Raw genomic sequence first — 20,050 nt, 5'->3', positions numbered from 1 at the left:
ATCATAATATCGAGAGTTGCTGTCTATTCATATGGAGATCCGTCACATGGATAAGTAATTATGTCTCCAATCACATTCCATACTCTTAGATAACTCACACTTCATCCAGATAGAAAGCTAAAGAATAATGGATTTTAACAGTCAAAACTGTGAATCAGTTTTTTATCTAATTTACAGGACTAGTGACCACAGCTGGCTTTACGTATTCATGCCAGCGCAGTGAAGAGTAATTCCCTGTAACTATGTGTCAAGGCTGTCCAGTGGATAAATACAGTATATAAGGTTGTAGCACATAGTAGAGCAGTTTTATTCAGCCTTGAAGAGCATGGCTGGCTATCTCAGAAAATGTGTGTAGAGCTGCGTGTCCAAGTGCCACATGATCAGCCCATCAGAGAGTCAGTGGCAGCGACACTGTTGTCAAGGCCGCTTTACTGACAAGTTTACAAGAAGCTCCTGAGCGACAGTGACATGAATGTGATTGAATGTCACATTATAATGTATGATGTGGAAAGTCACTGAGACCATATTTTATTTATAAATATCTGGGCAAATCTCTGACATATCCTATTCTAGCGACAGGAGATAGCATGGGCATCCGTTAACATTAATCAAAAGCAATACAACCCCAGAATGTGACTTAATGCAAATTGTTACTTGTATTAAACAGGAAAGTGACAAATACACCAAAGATTCTAGCTCTACAGGAGACACACACTGATGACTGACAGCATTTCAAAACAGAGGATGTTTGATGGAAAAACAGTGCAGGCATCACAATTGTTTTCATGGCAAAGCAGATTCTGACAGTAGTGTGAGCCAGATAGCAAACATGCAACATACCCATCGCTGTATGTGGCATCATGGTGTGCTGATGCCAGAATGTCCATCTCAATCAGGTTGTCCTGTAAAGTCTCTAGGAATGTCTGCTTTGCTATGTTTCTACACAAAGGTGGAAAGATGGATATGAAGCTTGTGTAAGACTTGCGTGCAAGAAACACAGAAATGCCAATACAGTATGTATTCACCAAGCAACATAAAAACAACCAACAAATGGAGATCAAGACACACAGTGTAGGACAAAGAAACCAAAACCCTTATGGAACTACTTCTACAAAGGTGAAACAAATACCTCTCTTGTTCCCCTCATTTGCGCACTGCCATACCTTGTTTTGTACGAGCCCTGCCCTTCTCTGCAAGCGTCTTGCTCCTCTCTGATAAACATTAGTGTATTCTGGCTCCTTTAAGGTTGTGATTGGAAGAAAACAATGCATCAATGCATCACTTGCAAATAAAAAAACTTAACTTATTTCAGACAAAACACACTGCAACATCTTCTTTTTGTTTTAAGCTTCAAATCTAAAGTTTCAGATCTTTCATACGAGATAGTATACTTAAGTACAGCTGTTTTTCATGTAATGGTTGCAACACTCCAAAACAAGTTTTGAGTTAATTCTTAAGCTTTTAGAAGCACATTTCTCCCATAATATACTCCCCCCTATTAGAGCTCTGTTCCATAAGGAAATACTGAAGCAATGCAATGGAGAAATGAACCGTCTACATGCAATGGGCAGGCTGAACATGTTCAGTGGCACAAGAGAAAAGCCTTGTTTTTGATCTCCTGCCCCTTTGAGACTCATAGTAAAATCTGTTCATGGTCTCCTAAGCTCGTATTCTGGGGAAGAACGCAACTTTTAATGAAGAGAGAGAGATGCTTGGCAGAAACTTTAAAGAAAATGGTGAGGCTGGATAGGGCAAACCAACTGCTGGCATCTCTCCATTGGCAGAACAGGATAAGACCTACCAGTGCAGAATTTATCAGGGCCATTACATTTCACAAAAGTGATGAGAGAGGGCCATTGTAACACTATTAACTAAGTGAAAGTGACATTTAAGTTTAAGTATCTTGGGGTCCTGTACACATGTGAGGGCAAAAGGGAGTGTAAGATTGACAGGCAGACTGATGCAGCACCTGCAGTACTATGGCTGTTATACTGGAGCACTGTAGTGAAGAAAGAGCTGAGCCAGAAGGGAAAAGCTTTCCATTTAACAGGTAATCTATGTTCCAACCTCACCTACAGTCATGTGCTTCGGGTAGTGACCAAAAGAATGAGATTGTGAAAACAAGTAGCCAAAATGAGTCTTTCCCCAGTGGGGTGGGGGGACTCACCCTTATGGATGAGTGCAGACATCAGGTGGGAGATTGGAATTGAGTCGCTGTGTGTATAAGGAGCTAATTGAGGATGTTCTGACATCTGATCAGAGTGCCTCCTGGGTGCCTTCCCATGGAGGCTTTCACAGCATACACAACTGGTTGGAGACCCCAGGGTAGACTAGAGAAATTATATAGCTCATCTGGCCTAGGAAGATCTCAGGATCCCCAAGGAGGTGCAGAAAAACTTTGCTGAGGAAAACGATTGCTGGACTACCTTGTTTTGTCTGCGCCAACTCTGGATAAGCAGTAGAAAATGGAAGGATGGAAGTGACATTTAATATTTCAATGTCTATGTGGATATTACTAATGGTTTCAATCTCATTATTGCAACTGTGGTAGTTGATATCTTTTCGAGGCAACAGATCATATGTGGTTTCAGTGACACTCTAGCCTATTTGCGATCTACTCTACTCACCATCTGTTTTCTGCTCCACAGGGAATAACGGTGAGGGATTAATTCTGGAGCTGGATGATGCGTAATCATTCATTATAGCACTAACTGTCCTTTCACCAGCTGAAACTGATGCTCATTTTCCTGTTGACTGAACCATCTCACAAAAATGAAGGAAGAAAGTCAGTTCACGGTTGGTTGCTTGGCCATTCCCAATAAACTAGCAGCTATTCACTTGTTAGTTTCTTTTATGGCAACACATTTAATAGATACACTATAGGTGTATCTGAAATACCTGAATCTGAGGCAACTAAAACAGTACACACTGAATGCTACTTGGCTAACAGCTTAACAGACAGGATTTGGCTGCTTATGAATATCCATCATTATCCGACAGGACATTCACTTCATATATGACAAGAGAACACTTTTCTAATTCATTAATTTTGAAAAACAAATCAACAAATCAAATCTATTTAATAATATTTAACTGTATTCAGTTTATTTTATGTTAAGTATTTGTTTCTAAATCTGCATGGCACCTGTTGGCTTTTACTCTGAGTCACTGAGAATAGGCCAATATAATATAATATGATATGATATAATACAATATAATAAAACTGACAAGCATCTGTGTAGATATATTCTATGCATGTTATATTGGAGGGCTGTCCTTTCCTTCCGTTGTGTAAAAGATCCCTACAATTAAATCATCCAAATAAAGAGAAATGTATGCTTTTTTATAATTTCCTTTAAAATCAAGGTTCCATAAAAGCTGCTTATTTAAATTTGCTCTGCAGGTGGCCTGGTTACACTGAGAAGTTTTTGGTCATTTTTTACTGCTAGTGAAGTAATGTGATCATTAGGAGGGTTGTGATAATTCTGCCTTTCTATTCATGATTTTCACCACCTTGCAATAAGATCATCCAAAGAAATACCAGCAGATATTCCCTTTGTTACAATAACACTCAACAGATCTACTTCACACAAGGGCCTCCTATTGAGAAATGTGGTAGAGAATGGCATACTGATTAATATGAAATAAATAAAACTCGGGGCTGAAGTGGAGGAACTCTGAAGCCTGCTCATGGGAGCCTGAATGTGATTTTGCAAGAACTGTTTCATCTCCAACGTGATTATAATTACTCTGCTGTTTAAACTCAATAGCTTCCACTGTTAGGCTTGCTAACATTAGACGAAGACCCAAAAGCAGCACTTTTCTCTTGCATGCCACGAAATCATGTTCATCACAAATGTAGGCCTTTGCCCCAGCAGGATATTTTCCCTTTTATTGCTTTGCTTATTGTCAGCACTGTGGTGACTTAATATGGAACAGACAGTATGAAAAGCTGTGGTCAATGGCACCAGCTCAAGCTCAGTCTTACAGATGCCAACATCTACAGTATAGACACTGTCGGGGAGACAAGCTGCACACTACCTTGTTTCCAGGGGGATGTTGCTGTTGAGTAACCAGTTGTCCTGTGCACTGCCAGAATCTTGACCACTGGCTGGACCCTCAGGAGGGACTGAACTATCTGTGGGCGCAGGACTTGGGTTGCTCCGTGGAGTATAGTTGCCCCTGTTCAAGGAGTTAATGGAGGCCGCATGGTGCTGATGATTGGGAGAGTGGGAGTGGGAGAGTGGAAGAGGAGGCGTTCGCAGCCGAGAGTGGTTTTGAAAGGCTCCGTCTGAAAGCCAAAGAGGAAGGGAACAAAGCATGTTACATAAATTTTAAAAGAATAACAATTCTACTTATTTACTCTGTGCTTTGGGGAACTTTTGAATGTTGGTTATCTTTTGAGGTACAATTCCATCAAAGATCAAAAAACATGAAAATCAAAACTAAATAAAACCAGATTACAATAAAAAACCATCAAACAACTACTGCAAATCAAAGGAGAATGCAAATTTTAACAGGTTGTGAAACGTGTGCATGTGTGTTTTGTGTGTAGGGTAAGAAAAACGTATTGCTTATTTACTGGTGTTCTTAAGTTACTGGACCTCAACATTCAGGCTGATGAATGATTAATGATTAGCCATGGTTTCACCAGCAGCACATAATAATAGAGCTAAACTAAAGACACTTTCACTGAAGAGCTGCAAAGCCCTTACATGAACCACTTTAAAAAAAGTCCTTCTCCTGCTCATTATTTGGTCTCTATCAGAGTGTGCTCTCTGCCTCCCACAGAGACCAGCAACAGTTTACTTACATCAGACACTGGCTCCTGTGTAAACAGACAAGCTGCCCTCTTATTGAAACTGATTCTTTAAAATTTTGTGGTCATTTATTTAGGCAGGGGCAGTGGTTTAAGCCGGTGTAGCCTTTTCATACTAGCACCCATGTTTCACTCTGTCATACCTGTGTCTGGATGGGTGCAGCTCAGTTGAGATGAATTTAAGATTGGAAACAAATAAGAAACAAACAACAGTCTGCTATTTCTTTTGCTATAGTGACAATCTGCTATTATCAGGTGTAGTGGATTTTTCCTGCCACATGTCACTATTAGATTTGAAGTGGTCAGCCTTATCAGAAAAAAAAAATTGTTTTTTTTTTTTTACCAACTCTGTTTGTCAGTTTACATCAGAGGATTTGAAACTGCTGGATATGAAGTCCAAAAGAACAGATGTACCCAGTGGACCTACAATATATGCGCTATTTGATACTCTGCACTTCACAAGATAGTAGACTGATGTCCTTGTGCACTCTATATCCATTTATTTCCACATCTGCTGAGCCATTCATCAATCAAGGAACTCCTGGCTTTACAAAGGAAACTGTAGCTGTTCTTTATAGCAGCAAGTCTATTTTATTTCACAGATATCCACAACATAAAATTGCCAATTTAGAGCAGAGATATATACACACAGAAGGCTTATTTTGTGTAATCAGCTCTTTCAATAAAGTGATTCCTACTACCACCTAAGTCAAGAAGGTTAGAGTCCTTCAAATGTTTTAGGGGACAAGAACAGGAATCTTCTATATCAACATATGCCAGTCAAAGAGGAGCCATAAACATTTAGTTCCAAAAATGGTTGTGCTGAGAATAAAGTGGCAGTAAGCTTCTTTAGAAAGACAGTCCATTGTGTTTGCAGGTAATATGCTAATGAATTGCTCAGTAAGGAAAAACTAGACAAAAACAGTACACAGCATTTAATGCTCAAGCAAAGTCTTACTGTTAAGCTTTCAAAACACATGCCCTTTACAGGAAGCTTGACATTTTAACACATGCTGAGATTTATAGTGTTTAGACTAATTTCTTTCTACATTCTATGCAAACCATTGGCATATCATTAAAAAAGAAGAGAAATCTAAATTTTACCTTCACACTCTATTTTGAACCTGCCACTCACATATTTTATAGGATGAACCACTGACACAAATCATTTTATTGCTTTTACATTCTGAGAAGTGCTGCATCATGCATCTGACAGATGGTCTAAAATGAGCCCAGTTTTACATAATGCTGCCCTTGTAATTAGCTGAGACACTAAGAGAGGTACACCAAAGTCCTGATAAACAATAGCCTGGTGCATGCACAGTTGTTGACGACCTCCCTCTTGCACAGTAATGTACCTGATCTCTAAAGCCATTAATAAGGTTATGCTAATTTCATACAGGGACAGCACAGGAATATGCAAAGAAATATATCACAGGGCCAAAGCATCCTTGCTCAGGACTGCATACACTGCTTGATATAGAAATGCTTCATGTTAAATGACAATCAAGCAAATGTGGTGCAACCTGAATTAATATTTTCAAGCCTAACGCTTTGTCTAAGTACCTTATGAAGCCATTATCACCAATATTATTCATTATGTGTCAAAAGCATTATTTACTGCATGTCAGATAGCAATATATGGCTTTTTTGTGTCCACTACCTGCATGGAAGAACACCACTGGAACTAGTTGTTTAAAAACCAAGACCAAACTAATTTTGTAATTTGAGATTATCTAAGTAGATTCTGTAGAATAAATTTTATATAATAAATTTGACAGACCAACATTACAAAAAAGTTATGGGATGGGACTCTGTCTTAGACCCTTCTGGGGCTATTCAAGACCTAGGTTCAGTGCTATACAGATTTACTCAATTGTAACAATTATAAAAACAGTCAAAATATGAGATTACAATACAAATTACATAATACATAATTAAATCAAATTTACCAATTAGGTCAAGTTTTGATATTTCATGTGATGCTCTGCAGTAAATTAAAATCGTTACTTTTATGAGTTATAACATTATTTGTATTTAAAAATTTGAGTACATGTGCTTTATAATTCACAAATCAGTAACCATTCAGTATTATAAAGTATGTAAAATAATTTTGTTCATGTAGTTTCCTCCAAATGCTTCACAGCCTGCACACAGGTGCTCACCTACTTCACTTGCCTCATTATTTGCATATAAGCCATCACCATTATAATACCCAGTTGAATAAGTTCTACAGAAAAAAGCGTGAGATAAGCACTCCATCATAATTTAAATTCACGACCTTACTGTATGCATACTTTCCCTTGTCCATCAAAAATCCTTATAAGCCAAGTGAGTATTCACTGTTATTTTGTAGAGATAAAGAGTAGGACCAGAAACAAGGCTGTTTATACGACAAGGCACAGGGCAACACAACCCCCACAGATGTGGTGATTCAGCAACAATTATTCACTACTATCCAAAGGACAGAAAAAATAAATGATTTTCTATTGACCTGCTTTGCACAACGGGATTGGCAAGAAAAGGAGATTCATTTATCAGTGACAGAGAAGGGAGGCCTTGCCACAATAGTCAAACTCTCACATAGTATTTAAACTAGAAGTCTAAAGATATCCATTCAAGTCTGTGAATGTGGGTTATCATTTTTCTTTCTAACATATGTACGCACCGGTTAGAGACTCCTGATGCTATTTTAGACAAGTAATTAAGGCAAATCCATTTCATTAGCTAGGACTGCACATCCCACCCTGAGAGATAACAGGAATCTGTCTTATGGTAAGATGTTATAATTGCTAGGAGACAACTGTTGAACATGTGAGGTATCAAATAATTATACTATAAAATTAGAAGTAATGTTAACTTTCTGGAGTTTTTAATAACAGAAATCTAAATAATTAAAAGATTTCAGGTGATGGAAAACTAGGTAATGGATTAATGCACAAGCATTATTCTTAGAAATCAAGGACTTAAGGATATAAGTATGTGAAATTTCTGACAAGGTTCACTGTTTAGATAGATAGATAGATAAACTTTATTGGTCCACAAGGGAAATTCCTTGGTCACAGTTACATACAGACACTGAAAAAAAAAACCACATAACAAAAAAAAAAACTATTAAATAATAAAAATGAAAAATGAAAATAGAATAGAAAAATACAAGCAGAAAATACAACATTTGAATATGTACAATATACACACAAATAGAAGTAAACATACGCTATATACAAACATAAATAGTCAACACCACAGAAGAGAGGATGAGGATGGAGGAGTCATCTGCTGTAGAGGGGGGAGTTATTAAACATCAAACAGAAGGATGGAGAATGGTATGAATGAAGTCCGGTACCGTTCACTGTGACAGCGGAGCTGGATGAGCCTGTTTGAAAATGAGCTCCTCTGACCCTCTATGATCTGTTGAAGTGGGTGTGAAGGATTGTCCATGATGGAGAGCAGTTTGTTCAGTGTCCTAATGTCCCTCACTGTTGTTTGTTGATCCAACTGATGTCCCTCCTGGTGGTGCTGCTCCCCCAAACTGGCCACAGCAAAGTAGAGGGCACTCGCAACCACAGACTGGTAGAAGAGCTCCAGCATCCTGCTGCATACATTAAAAGACCTAAGTTTCCTCAGGAAGTAGAGTCTACTCATGCCCCTCTTGTACACAGCGTCACTGTTGTCCCTCCAGTGCAGCCTGCTGTTCAAGTGATTTGTAGTGATCCACAACTTCCACCTCCTGGCCCTGGATGCTGATGGGCTCCACTGGTATCCTCTTCCTCTTGACGTTCGCCACCAGCTCCTTGGTCTTGTCCACATTAAGGAGCAAGTGGTTGGCCTGGGACCACTCCAAGAAGTTTCCGATCAGTGTTCTGTACTTCACCTCCTGCCCATCCCTTATACACCCAACCACCGCAGAGTCATTGGAGAACATCTGAAGGTGGCAGGATCCAGAGCTGTACTGGAAGTCTGAGGTGTATAGGGTGAACAGAAAGGGAGAGAGGACAGTCCCCTGAGGTGCCCCCACATTACTTATCACAGTATCAGACAGGGAGCTCCCCAGCTGCACAGACTGGTTCCTGTCAGACAAGTAATCAACAATCCAGGAGACAGTGGAGGAGCTGACACCCATCCTGAGCAGATTCTCACTCATCAGGAAGGGTTGAATGGTGTTAAAGGCCCTGGAGAAATCAAAGAACATGATCCTCACAGTGACGTTCCCACCATCCAGGTGAGAGTGAGCACGCTGCAGCAGGTAGATGACAGCATCGTCCACACCAACATGAGGCTGATACGCAAACTGAAGAGGGTCCCGGGCAGAGGCCACAAGGGGTCTGAGTTGGGCCAAGACGAGTCTCTCCAGGACCTTCATCATGTGTGATGTCAAAGCAACCGGTCTGAAGTTATTGAGACCAGATGGGATGGGCCTCTTGGGCACTGGTACTATGCAGGATGTCTTCCATAGCACCGGTATCCTTTCCAGCTTCAGACACAGGTTGAAAATGAAAATGAGGTGCAGGATCCCAGACAGCTGTGCAGCACAGGACTTCAGGACGCGGGGGTTGACACGGTTCCTCCTGCTGCCTTGCCTTGGTGGACTCTCTCTAGCTGTCTTCTCACCTGGCCAGGTGTGACAGTCACAGTGCAGGTTTCATCAGTGGGGGTGGGAGTTGGGGGGGGGGGGGGCAGAGGTGTCCGGCAGGAAGGGGTCCAGTGGTCATTGGAATGTTGCGGATTGGCCGTCTGGGGAGGTGTAAGGACTGGAGTGGTGGGGGAAGGGCCAGCCGGGGGTCCAGAGCTGAATCTATTGAAGAAAGCATTCAGCTCGTTAGCTCTGTCTAGGTCGGCCTCCAGCTGCCAGGCTTTGGTTTTAAAGCCAGTGATCTCCTTCATGCCCTTCCAGCTTATCCTCCAGCTTCCTCCTGTAGGTGTCCTGTAGGTGTCCTGTAGGTGTCCTGTTTACTCAAACTCCTTAGCTTACTTAAACATGTATCATATTACTGTTTATCACTATGTAGAATAAAAGTTTCAAAACATGTATTATTAAAACAAAAAACAGAGGACTGTGTAGCCTTAGCACATGTTCTGCACAAGTGTACTCTGAGTACTTTCTTTTCTAAAAGGTCGATTCTGAATTTATTAAATGCATCGATTATATGCAATGCTGCAGTGTGGTTGTTGGGAATACTGTATTGAATTACACCCACTTCTATTATTGGTAGAGGTGCATAATACTTATCTTTGCTGGTAGTATTTGTTCTTTTAACTAAAATACAATTACTCCAAACCATCAATGAAAGTATGTGGAACCTCCTACTCTTATAGTTTATACTTTCCTTGTGTCAGTAATTTTACATAATACTTATGCAGCTCAAGAGATTAGTAAATAACCACATTTGGACTACAGCAAAACAGCACACTAACACTTACTTACAGTGATGATACCACACTAGAGCTGAGGAGTAAATCTCACCTGGCGTCCCACTTGACTATAACCAGCAGCAGTAGCAATGAAAATCATAATGTTGGCTCCACTTCATTGGCAAAAAAAAAAAACAGTTCAATAAACTTTACTGTAGCAGTAAATCTGTGTGTAAAAATCTGCCTTTATTTCACATATTTGATTTGATATTTGTCCTGCAGAGTAACCACTGTAAAAGTAAGCAATATGTAGAGTAGTTTTTAGGTCATGAAATGTTCAATGATAATTTGATATCTATTTGTAAATCACAGACACAGTATTTCAGGAGTAGCTGTCTAGCTATTAATATTAATGTAACTATTAATGTAGCTATTAATGTAATATTATTGAAAATCTTCAACATATCAAACTGGCTGACATCTACACATGAAAAACATTTCAGTGGCATATTTTTGGCACTTTTGGTTTGAGTGATGCTCAAACACTGGTTTCTGACTTAACATGCCACACTGTTCAGTGTCCATAGTGAAGGTCTATTTCTGAACAAGGGAACAAGGACAATGGATAAAATCCACAGCACTGATGGTCACACTTGATGAAATAAAGTGATATGACATGCCCCGGACACCCGATCAACGCACTGAGGTGTGAGCCATTCGATACAGAATTAATCAAAAGCTATCCAGTGCCCAGATAAATCATTAAATCTTGCTTACTGCTATAGCCCCTGTGGCTAATCATAGGAGCAAAATTTCCAGTTGAGTAACATTTGTCTATAAAAATACAAATAGAATTTGTCATGAAGGCAGTGAAGCTGCACTCTCCTGGCTCCCTGAAGCTGGTTCTCTCTGCTGGCCCTGCTGTTTCCTACACCATTAGAAGAGAAGAGCCATGTGGGATTAAGAGCTGTCTGTCCTATATTCATTTGAAAGTTAACAGGTACCACAAACAACACATGGTGGGTATGACACTCTCTTTGGGAATAAGGGAAAACGACCTTCTGGAATCTGAATATAAGCTCAGCTTCATTACTAACAGCCTGCCACCTCCATTGACGGAAGACACCAAGTGAGTTATGAATCAAGAACAGAACTAGTTTCAGACAAAATAGGAACAGAAACTCATGCAAAAGTAAACCCAAACCAATAAACATAAAATAATATAATAAATAAATAAATAAAATCAAACGATTTTAATTAAAAAAAAATACCATGGTAAACCTGAGGTTTACCACAGTATGCAACTCAATCCATTAGCACCAGTCCTGGCATATGTGTCTGCCTCCCTTTCTGAGATCAAATTGATTCTCTGTCATTCTTTGAGCTGCCTTAGCAAGAACAAGACAAGTGGTTATGTATCCTCTGTCACTCTGCTGCATATCCATCAAGAGGTTGAAGATTTTGTTACAAGGCACAGATGGTCTGCAATTATCATGGAATAAAAGCAATGCATCTCAATTTATGTCAGTGAAAAAAGATATGTATGAATGCACAAAAGCAGGACCCGTGGTCTCTGTGCACTAACAAACAGTAAGCTGAATGGAACAGGACAAATTGTTGGCTCCAGTTCATTGGCAGCTCAACATTAACATCAAGAGGAACTGATTCCCTTTGATATATTAACTCAAAACTGGAATATTGCATATTTAGAAAAATGGGGACATGGCATGCCAGTGCCATGTGATATTCATTAAACTATTATTTAGCCAAAAATAGTTTCATTTCTCATAGTATTGTTTCATTTCGCATAGTATTTGTGGCTAAATTACTCTATGGTTTGACCTCTTTTGACCAGATTCTCCCTGCCTTGCAGACACAGGGGGGATGATTAAGCAGTTCAAATAAAGACTTGTTTGTATTCACATACAGCCACATCCCCAAGTCTTCTACCCAGCTCAAGCATTCCTGCTTGGTCAGCTGTGAGGTGGTGGTGTGCTGGCCTCTTCACCAGGGAGCCCAGTTGCACTGAAAGCCAACAGTGGCCGACCCCATGCTGCTTTGCATTAAGAGATGCTAATGCTGGGAGGTTGTGGTGTCTCAGATCTTGCGGCTCAGCGTGGCAGTGGACTCCCACTGGCAGTCTCCCCAGGACGAAGTCCCTCAGAGAAAGCTGAGGACCACAGTGAAACACATTCTTCACAAAAGGACTGCAGGCTTGAGCGAGCAGCCTCGTCAGCCGTACAGAAATCCTGGCTCAGTGTTCTTCCAAATGAAAACAGGATCCCAAAAAGAAAAAAAAAATCAGCCTTGGTGGCTCCTAATGTGAGTAACGATATGCTGCTGAGAGCATTTATTAGTTCAAAATCCAACACAACAGTTTAAGTCCTGTATGCTGGCTCAAAGATGACCTTGAGCAAATGTAATCTGAAGTGATAAAAAGCTGTTTTCCAGCACATCCGATACACTGTGAACCAATTATTTTAGGCATACACAGTTTTCCATGGTTATTTAGTTGCAACATAAAATACATTTTTTCTGCACTGTGTCAACTCTGAATTTGAATATTACAACAATAACTGACCTGTGTATCAGTGAGACCTCTATTAGCATTCCAGTCACTTTGCCAGGGTGGCTTTTATCAGTCTTTGTGCTCATGTAATGCCAAATGAAAACCTGAGATGCATGTTTAATTCCAGATTACCTTTGGCACCATGAAGTCTTTTTTTCCAACCACAATGCCAACCTCTGCCATAAACAGAAAACATTCATTTTCCATATGTTTACATTACCATATATAAGATAATTCAGCAAATTTGTGATCTTTGGTTTAACAAGGTTTGTTAAATGACAATTATGACAATCTACCTATAAAACTGAGCGAGGCTGACATCACAGATACAGGAAAATATTCAACTTCAATCAGGATTCGGCATGACAATGATAATTCTTTAAACTGTATTAGAAATCGCATTTCCATTCAATTCAAATTCAGTGAGAATAAACGGTGTTGCTCATTGGAGTGAAGGAATAAAAATACAATACAAAATGAAGGATATGCAGATTTGAATAAACAAAATCTGCAAGCTTATAAAGTATTTGGACGTGATGTGTAAAATACATAAGAAGGCATGGAGAAAGCTTACATGGCTCATTAGGTGGTTTAAGTGAACAAATAGTGGAGGATCGTCCTGTTCTCTTTCTGACTGTAATTGGCTCCTTACTGTCAAAGATTTCCTTTAATTAAACAAAGAAGAACCTCAAAGAAAGTCTTATTTCGCATAATTTACTGCTTAATATGTAACACCAGCAAGCTGAAAGGGCTGCAGAGTGGACAAGAACACCAGTATCAGAAGTATTGGCTTTATGTTTTTGAGCAACTAAAAGCAAAAGTAGGAAAAGACTTTGCAGTGGAAAGAGCAACACAGAAACATGCTGCACTTTGCAGCATACAAAGCTGGAGAATGACTGAGGTAGCTGCTAGAGCTGGTGATATTCCTCCTCAATCCTCTCCTGCCCCCTTACCATCTGCCCGAGGCCAACCTAAATGATATACCTATGCAAATCAGTGTCATTGTTATGAGACAAATCTTCTGCGGTAAAGGCCATTCCCTGCAGCCATGTCCCCTTAAGCACAGTCTTGTCACTACTGGGTGACCAGCATGTTGCTACAGTGGAATTACGGGGAAAGATTTGCGACAGGATTAATAACTCTTTCTCAAAGCTTTCTGAGCAGGCAGCTAGGGCACTTTGGAGTTTGATGTAATTCAGCCCTTTAGGTAGTTAACTTGTAAGCTCGATCAATTATTTAGATAAATTATTTAGGTTATGTTGTTTGTTTGCTATGCCAGTGGGAAAATCACATAGCTACTGTTGTTGCATCCACATTCAAATGTTGTATGTTAAAAAATAATGCTTTATGTGGCATACAAATTGATAAGTTATAGGAAATATGTGGCATCATTTTATATTTTCATGTAGATGGATGATAAACAAGAATATATAACCTGCTACACTTCCAAGTGTGACATTTTGTGACCATAATAATAAATCTGGTTTCTGGAGGTTACCTTGAGGAAATTATCTCATGTCCATGCATTTTTTATATCCCAACAAGTGACTTTTTGTGGTGTTATAAACAAACTACATTGAATCAGGGAGCATCATAGCCTTCTGAGCCAGTAATGAATCCACAAGAATTTACCAAACTATAGCAACTGTTTATAAAAATAAAAGAAGATAATATATCAGCACAATACATCCCACAGACAGTAATACAATGTGTAACACACTGACTGCTACTTAGTAAATCTACTGCATGTGTTTTACAGTGACAGAATTTTTTTCAACTGTGAACACCATGTTTGCAGTTTGAGCGCAAATGTCATTCTGTCAGTCCCAATGAGTGTTAAGTCAACAGCAGGAGACAGTGAGTGTTTCAAAAGGAATGAATAGCTGACATTTATTAATGAGAAACCACACAGGAAATTTTCAAGCCTAATCTAACTCAAGCACTGTTTGAGTTTGACTTCTTATCAAAACACAAAACTACAGTATGTCCTGTTAAAACTTTTAAATATAACTTCAATGGAGTCAGTCCTTGCAATGGCACATGATAATAGAGCAGGGACGTCAAAGCTCTTGGTCTGAAGCAACTGTCTTTATTTCTTGCTGTTTTTCTATCTGAGGTGTGGAGGCTGTTTCTGAAAATGATATAGATGGACTGTAGATAGTTACTCCCACCAGCATGCATTGAAACTGAAGAGAAATATTTGTGACAAATATCTCCTGCTGAACCAAAATCGTCCATCTCTTTGAGTAAGACGCTGAACTTTGCAGACCTTGCTTCAGAGTTCTGTGCATTTCCCGAGGCTACTTATTGACTCAAACTTTTTTCTCTCTCTCATGGTGCTCAGAAAAAAAGAGATGTATTCTTGCCCATAGCCATCCACCTGACCTATAGCACTACATGTTCAGGAGCAGGGGAAGGCTAACCTCCAGAAAGCAACAGTAGTTTGAAATCCAACTCACCATCAGCAGTTGCAGTGGCAGGAGCATACAGGTTCCCTGAGCCAGTTTTAACTAAGAATGAATTGGGGCCAAACTCATCCTCAGAGTCAGAGTCCTGGGCTGGCTGAGCCGCACAGTTACCTAGCAACCCTCCCTGGCTCTCATTGGCTGCAATGGAAGGGGGAGGGTATGGGAGTTGCTCAACAGGGGAGGAGGAGGCGGATGAACAATGCAGCGGAGGACCTGTGGACCACAAACAGAGACAACACATGGGGGGGAAATGAAACACACCCAAACGCAGGCAACATCACATAGAAGCAGAACACACACGCACACACATGCAAGACTTAACTCTGACACTTCAAAAACAAACAGGGACACATCTGCCTTTGTCTCTGCCACCTAACCCCAGCTGGGAAGAAGAATACAAACAACTGAAATGACTTTCACATAGAAAACGCAAATGCTTGGCATGAGTTTACAGAAAGAAAAACAACAAAACATCCTTTTTGGGTTCCACCTTAATACTCTTACATTTTTCTGATTGGTTATCCTATAAAGCACAAGAGTGCATGAAGTCAGACAAATCTAGTAAAATATAAAACAAAAAATACTTCAAATTCTAAATAATCTCAGTTTTGAAATATATATTACGCCACCTAACAAAACTGCACTTCTCCAAACCACAAAAATTACAGTAGCAGATTCATTCAAACTTGTGTACTGTGTATCAGGCATATCAATAATAGTTCGTAGACATGCCAGGGCTGTTAACACTCCCTCCTGTGGAAACACATATAACTCCTGCCAGCCAAGAAATGAATCCAACCCGAACCAATCCTTCCAGTTTCTTCTGTACTCTGTGTCCATCTCAGCTTTCCTACTTGTCAGTCATACAAAATACCACAATGATCAGACTGGCCCACTTTAAAAGCAAAACTTCATTATTTCCCAGTGGTGATCCTTTAGAGGCACTTTTTACTAATAACACCACCCAAATTCCTATAAATGGATATCATTCAATTTCCTCTCACAATCCCCATGTTGCCATGGAATGGTAAATCTCCACAGAGCTCCTATTAATGTGTGATTAACTTCTGATGCAGCTCTGCGCCATGCTGAAAATGGAGTACTTAAGGAACACGACTGCAGTGAACAAAGCCATCAGTTCGGTGCTCTCCCATCATCCCATCAGTCCATTGGCTTGCATGTTGAAATTCCTGCTGACTGGACTGTCATCCATCAGGAAAGATAAATTTCCTCTCAGACTGTAATGATCCCTGAAGAGTATTAAAATACGACTCACTGACTCGCATCTAATTAGCAAACAATTTGTGATATTAACATATCAGTCACAGCCCTACACAAGCAGCAAATGTCCACTGCCCCAGAGAGTCACAGTTTGTGCTTTATATATACTTCACACCACACACTTCATTTCTCTCTCAACCCTGTAATGCCGGTGCAGTAATGGCTGCAGAGGCACAGCGGCCATGCTGTGGGTTAATGACTGTGGCACTGCTGTGCATCAACATACAGCAATATAGAATCAGGAGAGGAAGAACTGCTGAGAAGACCATCATTATAGTCATTCCCATCTGCATTTAACGTGTGTCAAAACAGCAACACTCTGCTGCTGAACCAAGTATCATTTTCTGAGCTATCTGCCACTATAAAGGACCAAAAGAAATACTGATATTCATGACACAAGAGACAGAGTTGCACCCAGTCTCTTAACTGAATATTACAGGTTTTTTCCAGAAAGAAAAATATCATCAATGAGACAAGAAAAGACTAAAGCCCTTTAAAAATGGTCAAAGTCTAACCTAAATGAGGTCAACGTAGTCATGCTCAGCAGCCATTAGTCTTGTACATAAAGGTTTTAATGCTGGCTAGTGCAGTTCATGCCTGAGCCACGCGCACCCCGAGTCACAGACAGGGCCTTTGCTGACACAAAGCCTGCAGACCTTAAGATGGCCAGAGTTTCTCTGGCTGCCAGAGTTGATTGACTTTGCCTTCACTCAATATATTACAGCAGCAAATGGGGACCTTTACTTAGGAGCCCCTGGACCATGTGCTATTGCTTTACTTCTTGACAGCTTTTGGGAAGGGCCCATGACTGCCTGGTTTGCTCTGACTGCAAACACAGACCTCCACCTACTTAATTAAAAAATCTTAAACCGATGAGTGCAATCTGCAAGTAAGGATAATGCTAATGATATTGTAACATTTAGTGCAACACCCTCTCAATGTCTCAGTATTAATATATATTATATAACATATAAATAATGTTCTTATACAAAGTAAATTACTTTCATCTAACAGTACCTCTAGTTTAAACAAAGATTCAGTGATTCTAAAATCGTACTTTCAGAACATTAATTTAGACTCTTCTTTAGAAGATTACATAAAAAATATATTATTCTTCCACTCCACTGTAAGTGGAGAGAAATAAATGTATTTCAAAAATAGAATTTATAAGATGTAAATGCTACATCAAAGCCCTAGTTCAAAGAATGACATTTATTTTCCAGGGAAAACAATAAAAGCATTTGGTGCTAATCAGAAGCTGAACAGCAGCAGAAACAAGCAAACGTGGGTGGACAGCTATGCATCAATATTTTTTTTACAACCCTACAACTTACAATAAATAAGCAAGTAGGTGTTCTGTCTTGTCCTCAAAAACTTTGAGAAGACAAGATTATTGGTGGGCATGTACTGGTTGTTGCAGAGTAATTTCTGCTTCTAAGAGTCCACTATGACATTTTTAACTAGACAGATAAGACAAAGAAAATTAAATCTAATAACCCAATGCAGTGGCAGCCAATTTGGAAATAGGAAAATGTATATGTTCACAATTTATTCTGTATATGTTTTATATTCTCTCATGTCTAATTGTGAAATCACAAAACACTAAGCTGAAGATGTGTCAGAGAGTTTTACCAAACCACCAAGAAGCATTCCCTGGGAGCCTGAATCAGTTCAGATTTAAAACTAAACAATGCTAAATAATGCAAATATTCAGTAACTTTCCTTCAAATTAAGGTACACTCTCATTACAGGTTTGTATCGAAAGTATGCCTTAACACAATACTATACTTAAAGTTATAGTACTTCACAGCTGTAAATTGATAGTAATCATATAAATTAGAGCTGTGACTATGTAAATTTTTGTGGCTACACATTTTGCTCCACAGATGTCTGACAACCACAGATTGACCATATTAATGTGGTTTTCTGGGTGTCTCTATCTGTTGACTAACTAGTGCATGAAGAGACAACAGCTCAATTGTTTAAGATGTTCACACCCACAGTAACTGCGATCATTAATGTAGGGAATGTAATGCAGAATCATACAATGGAAATTATGAACCGTGATCACAATGATTCAGTTTGTGCATGAGAGAGAGGCAGAATAAGTCATTATCACTGTATGAATATACACAACAAAATCTGTGTTTAAAATACCTTTATTTGAGGAGGTTTCTCTGGCCAAGTGAGTGAAAATCAAATCAGGTAAATAGAGAATATAATACAGAGGGAGGATGTTATCAAGTGAAAAGAAAATTGAGTAAGAAGAGTCAACATCTTTCTGCAGATTGTGTTGAAGATGAGTAGTGCTTTTTAATTCTCTCTCTCTAAACTTAGCTAATCTTGACTTGGCCTCAAACTACTATAAATTCTGAAGCTATACACAGAAATTGACATATACTCAAGGAGATAAAAGCTGTCATTCGTCAAATACACAACAGGGTAAATAAGATCTTGGGCTACCTTAGTGAAATGTACTGCGCACCCACAATACTGAGCTTAGTGAAGCAGATGTGTGACTGCACTGTGACAACAGAAATTTTATCTGTTTGCTCAAGGACTACAGCTGTGGGCATACTATGTGGGCATCTATAAAAAACGCAGCATACTTGCAGATGATCAGTGAAGAAAAATAAAACATCTCTCTGCCTGTCCTAAAACATCAACTGATGCCATGTGGCATACCAAACACACAGTACAAGATGCATAGAAAGTCTCAGGAGACTGACTGTCATTATCACACAGCTACTCTTGTGCAGACTGTGTTGAAACTCCATTTTACCAGAGCACTTGATGGTCAGCATAAAGGATTAATGCAGTCAAGATGTCAATGTTTTTATTCAGTGTTAATGCTAAATTAACATCTTAATATTTTAAATCGGCTTCAGGATAAGCTAGAAAAAAAACATAAAGTAAAAATATTTTACCAATTTGACTTCCTACAGAAGCAAATGAAAGGTTTCATCTTTGGAGATTAATAAAATTCATCATTCTGTGTAGGTGATGCAGGAGTCAGAGTTGAATTATATACTCACAGTTAATGCCACTAAAGGCCAAACTGGACTGTAAATACTCAAATCCTCGTTGTTGTTGTTGTGACTAGTTTCACTGTATTTGCATGTGCAGGTCTCGGTAGAATGACTCTATTCTTATGTGGGACCTATTTTACAGTTTTTTAGGGGAGTAAAAAACAGCACATAAGTGATTTTATTCTGAAGATTTACTACATTTTGTACAGTCCACCACCCACTTGCTTAGACCAAGTCAGCAGCACACTACAGCTGCGGCATACAGGCTCTGTAGCATTTGCATCAGTAATTGGTGAAGATGAACCTTTCAACTTCCTCCAAAATCACACAAAGCCATATTATGTATGTTTTGTGTGCCTGCTTGACTTTCACTATACATTCTTCAATCATCAGACATCTAATTACACAGATTTTTTAAAATTCTGATTATAGGAGCAATGTCACATAGGCATGATAAAGAATAATGCCTGACTCTAACCAGCATCTGTCAGCCAGCTTTCATGTATGAAGGTCTTCCCTTCCAATTGATTAA

The 20,050-nt window shown here is 39.4% G+C and overlaps 1 protein-coding gene across 2 annotated transcripts in view; it reads right to left on the bottom strand.

Moving 5' to 3' along the window:
- Positions 1-20,050, bottom strand: part of tenm4 (teneurin transmembrane protein 4) — a 138,611-nt gene that overhangs the window by 70,925 nt on the left and 47,636 nt on the right. The window contains exons 1-4 of one of the 2 annotated variants that reach the window (XM_026293035.1): positions 7,106-7,230; positions 4,042-4,291; positions 1,164-1,238; positions 841-939 (exon numbers count right to left, since the gene is read on the bottom strand). In XM_026293035.1, coding sequence (XP_026148820.1) covers positions 841-939; positions 1,164-1,238; positions 4,042-4,291; positions 7,106-7,130 — 449 coding nt within the window. In that variant the 5' untranslated portion in view covers positions 7,131-7,230. Of the gene's footprint in view, positions 1-840; positions 940-1,163; positions 1,239-4,041; positions 4,292-7,105; positions 7,231-20,050 lie in introns of those variants that run through there. The other variant, XM_026293025.1, reaches the window with a different exon arrangement.

Source organism: Mastacembelus armatus, chromosome 13, assembly GCF_900324485.2.
Source record: "Mastacembelus armatus chromosome 13, fMasArm1.2, whole genome shotgun sequence".
NCBI classification, from domain to species: Eukaryota; Metazoa; Chordata; class Actinopteri; order Synbranchiformes; family Mastacembelidae; genus Mastacembelus; species Mastacembelus armatus.
Note: the sequence above shows the minus strand (reverse complement) of the source record. Positions and strands in the feature narration are given on the sequence as shown.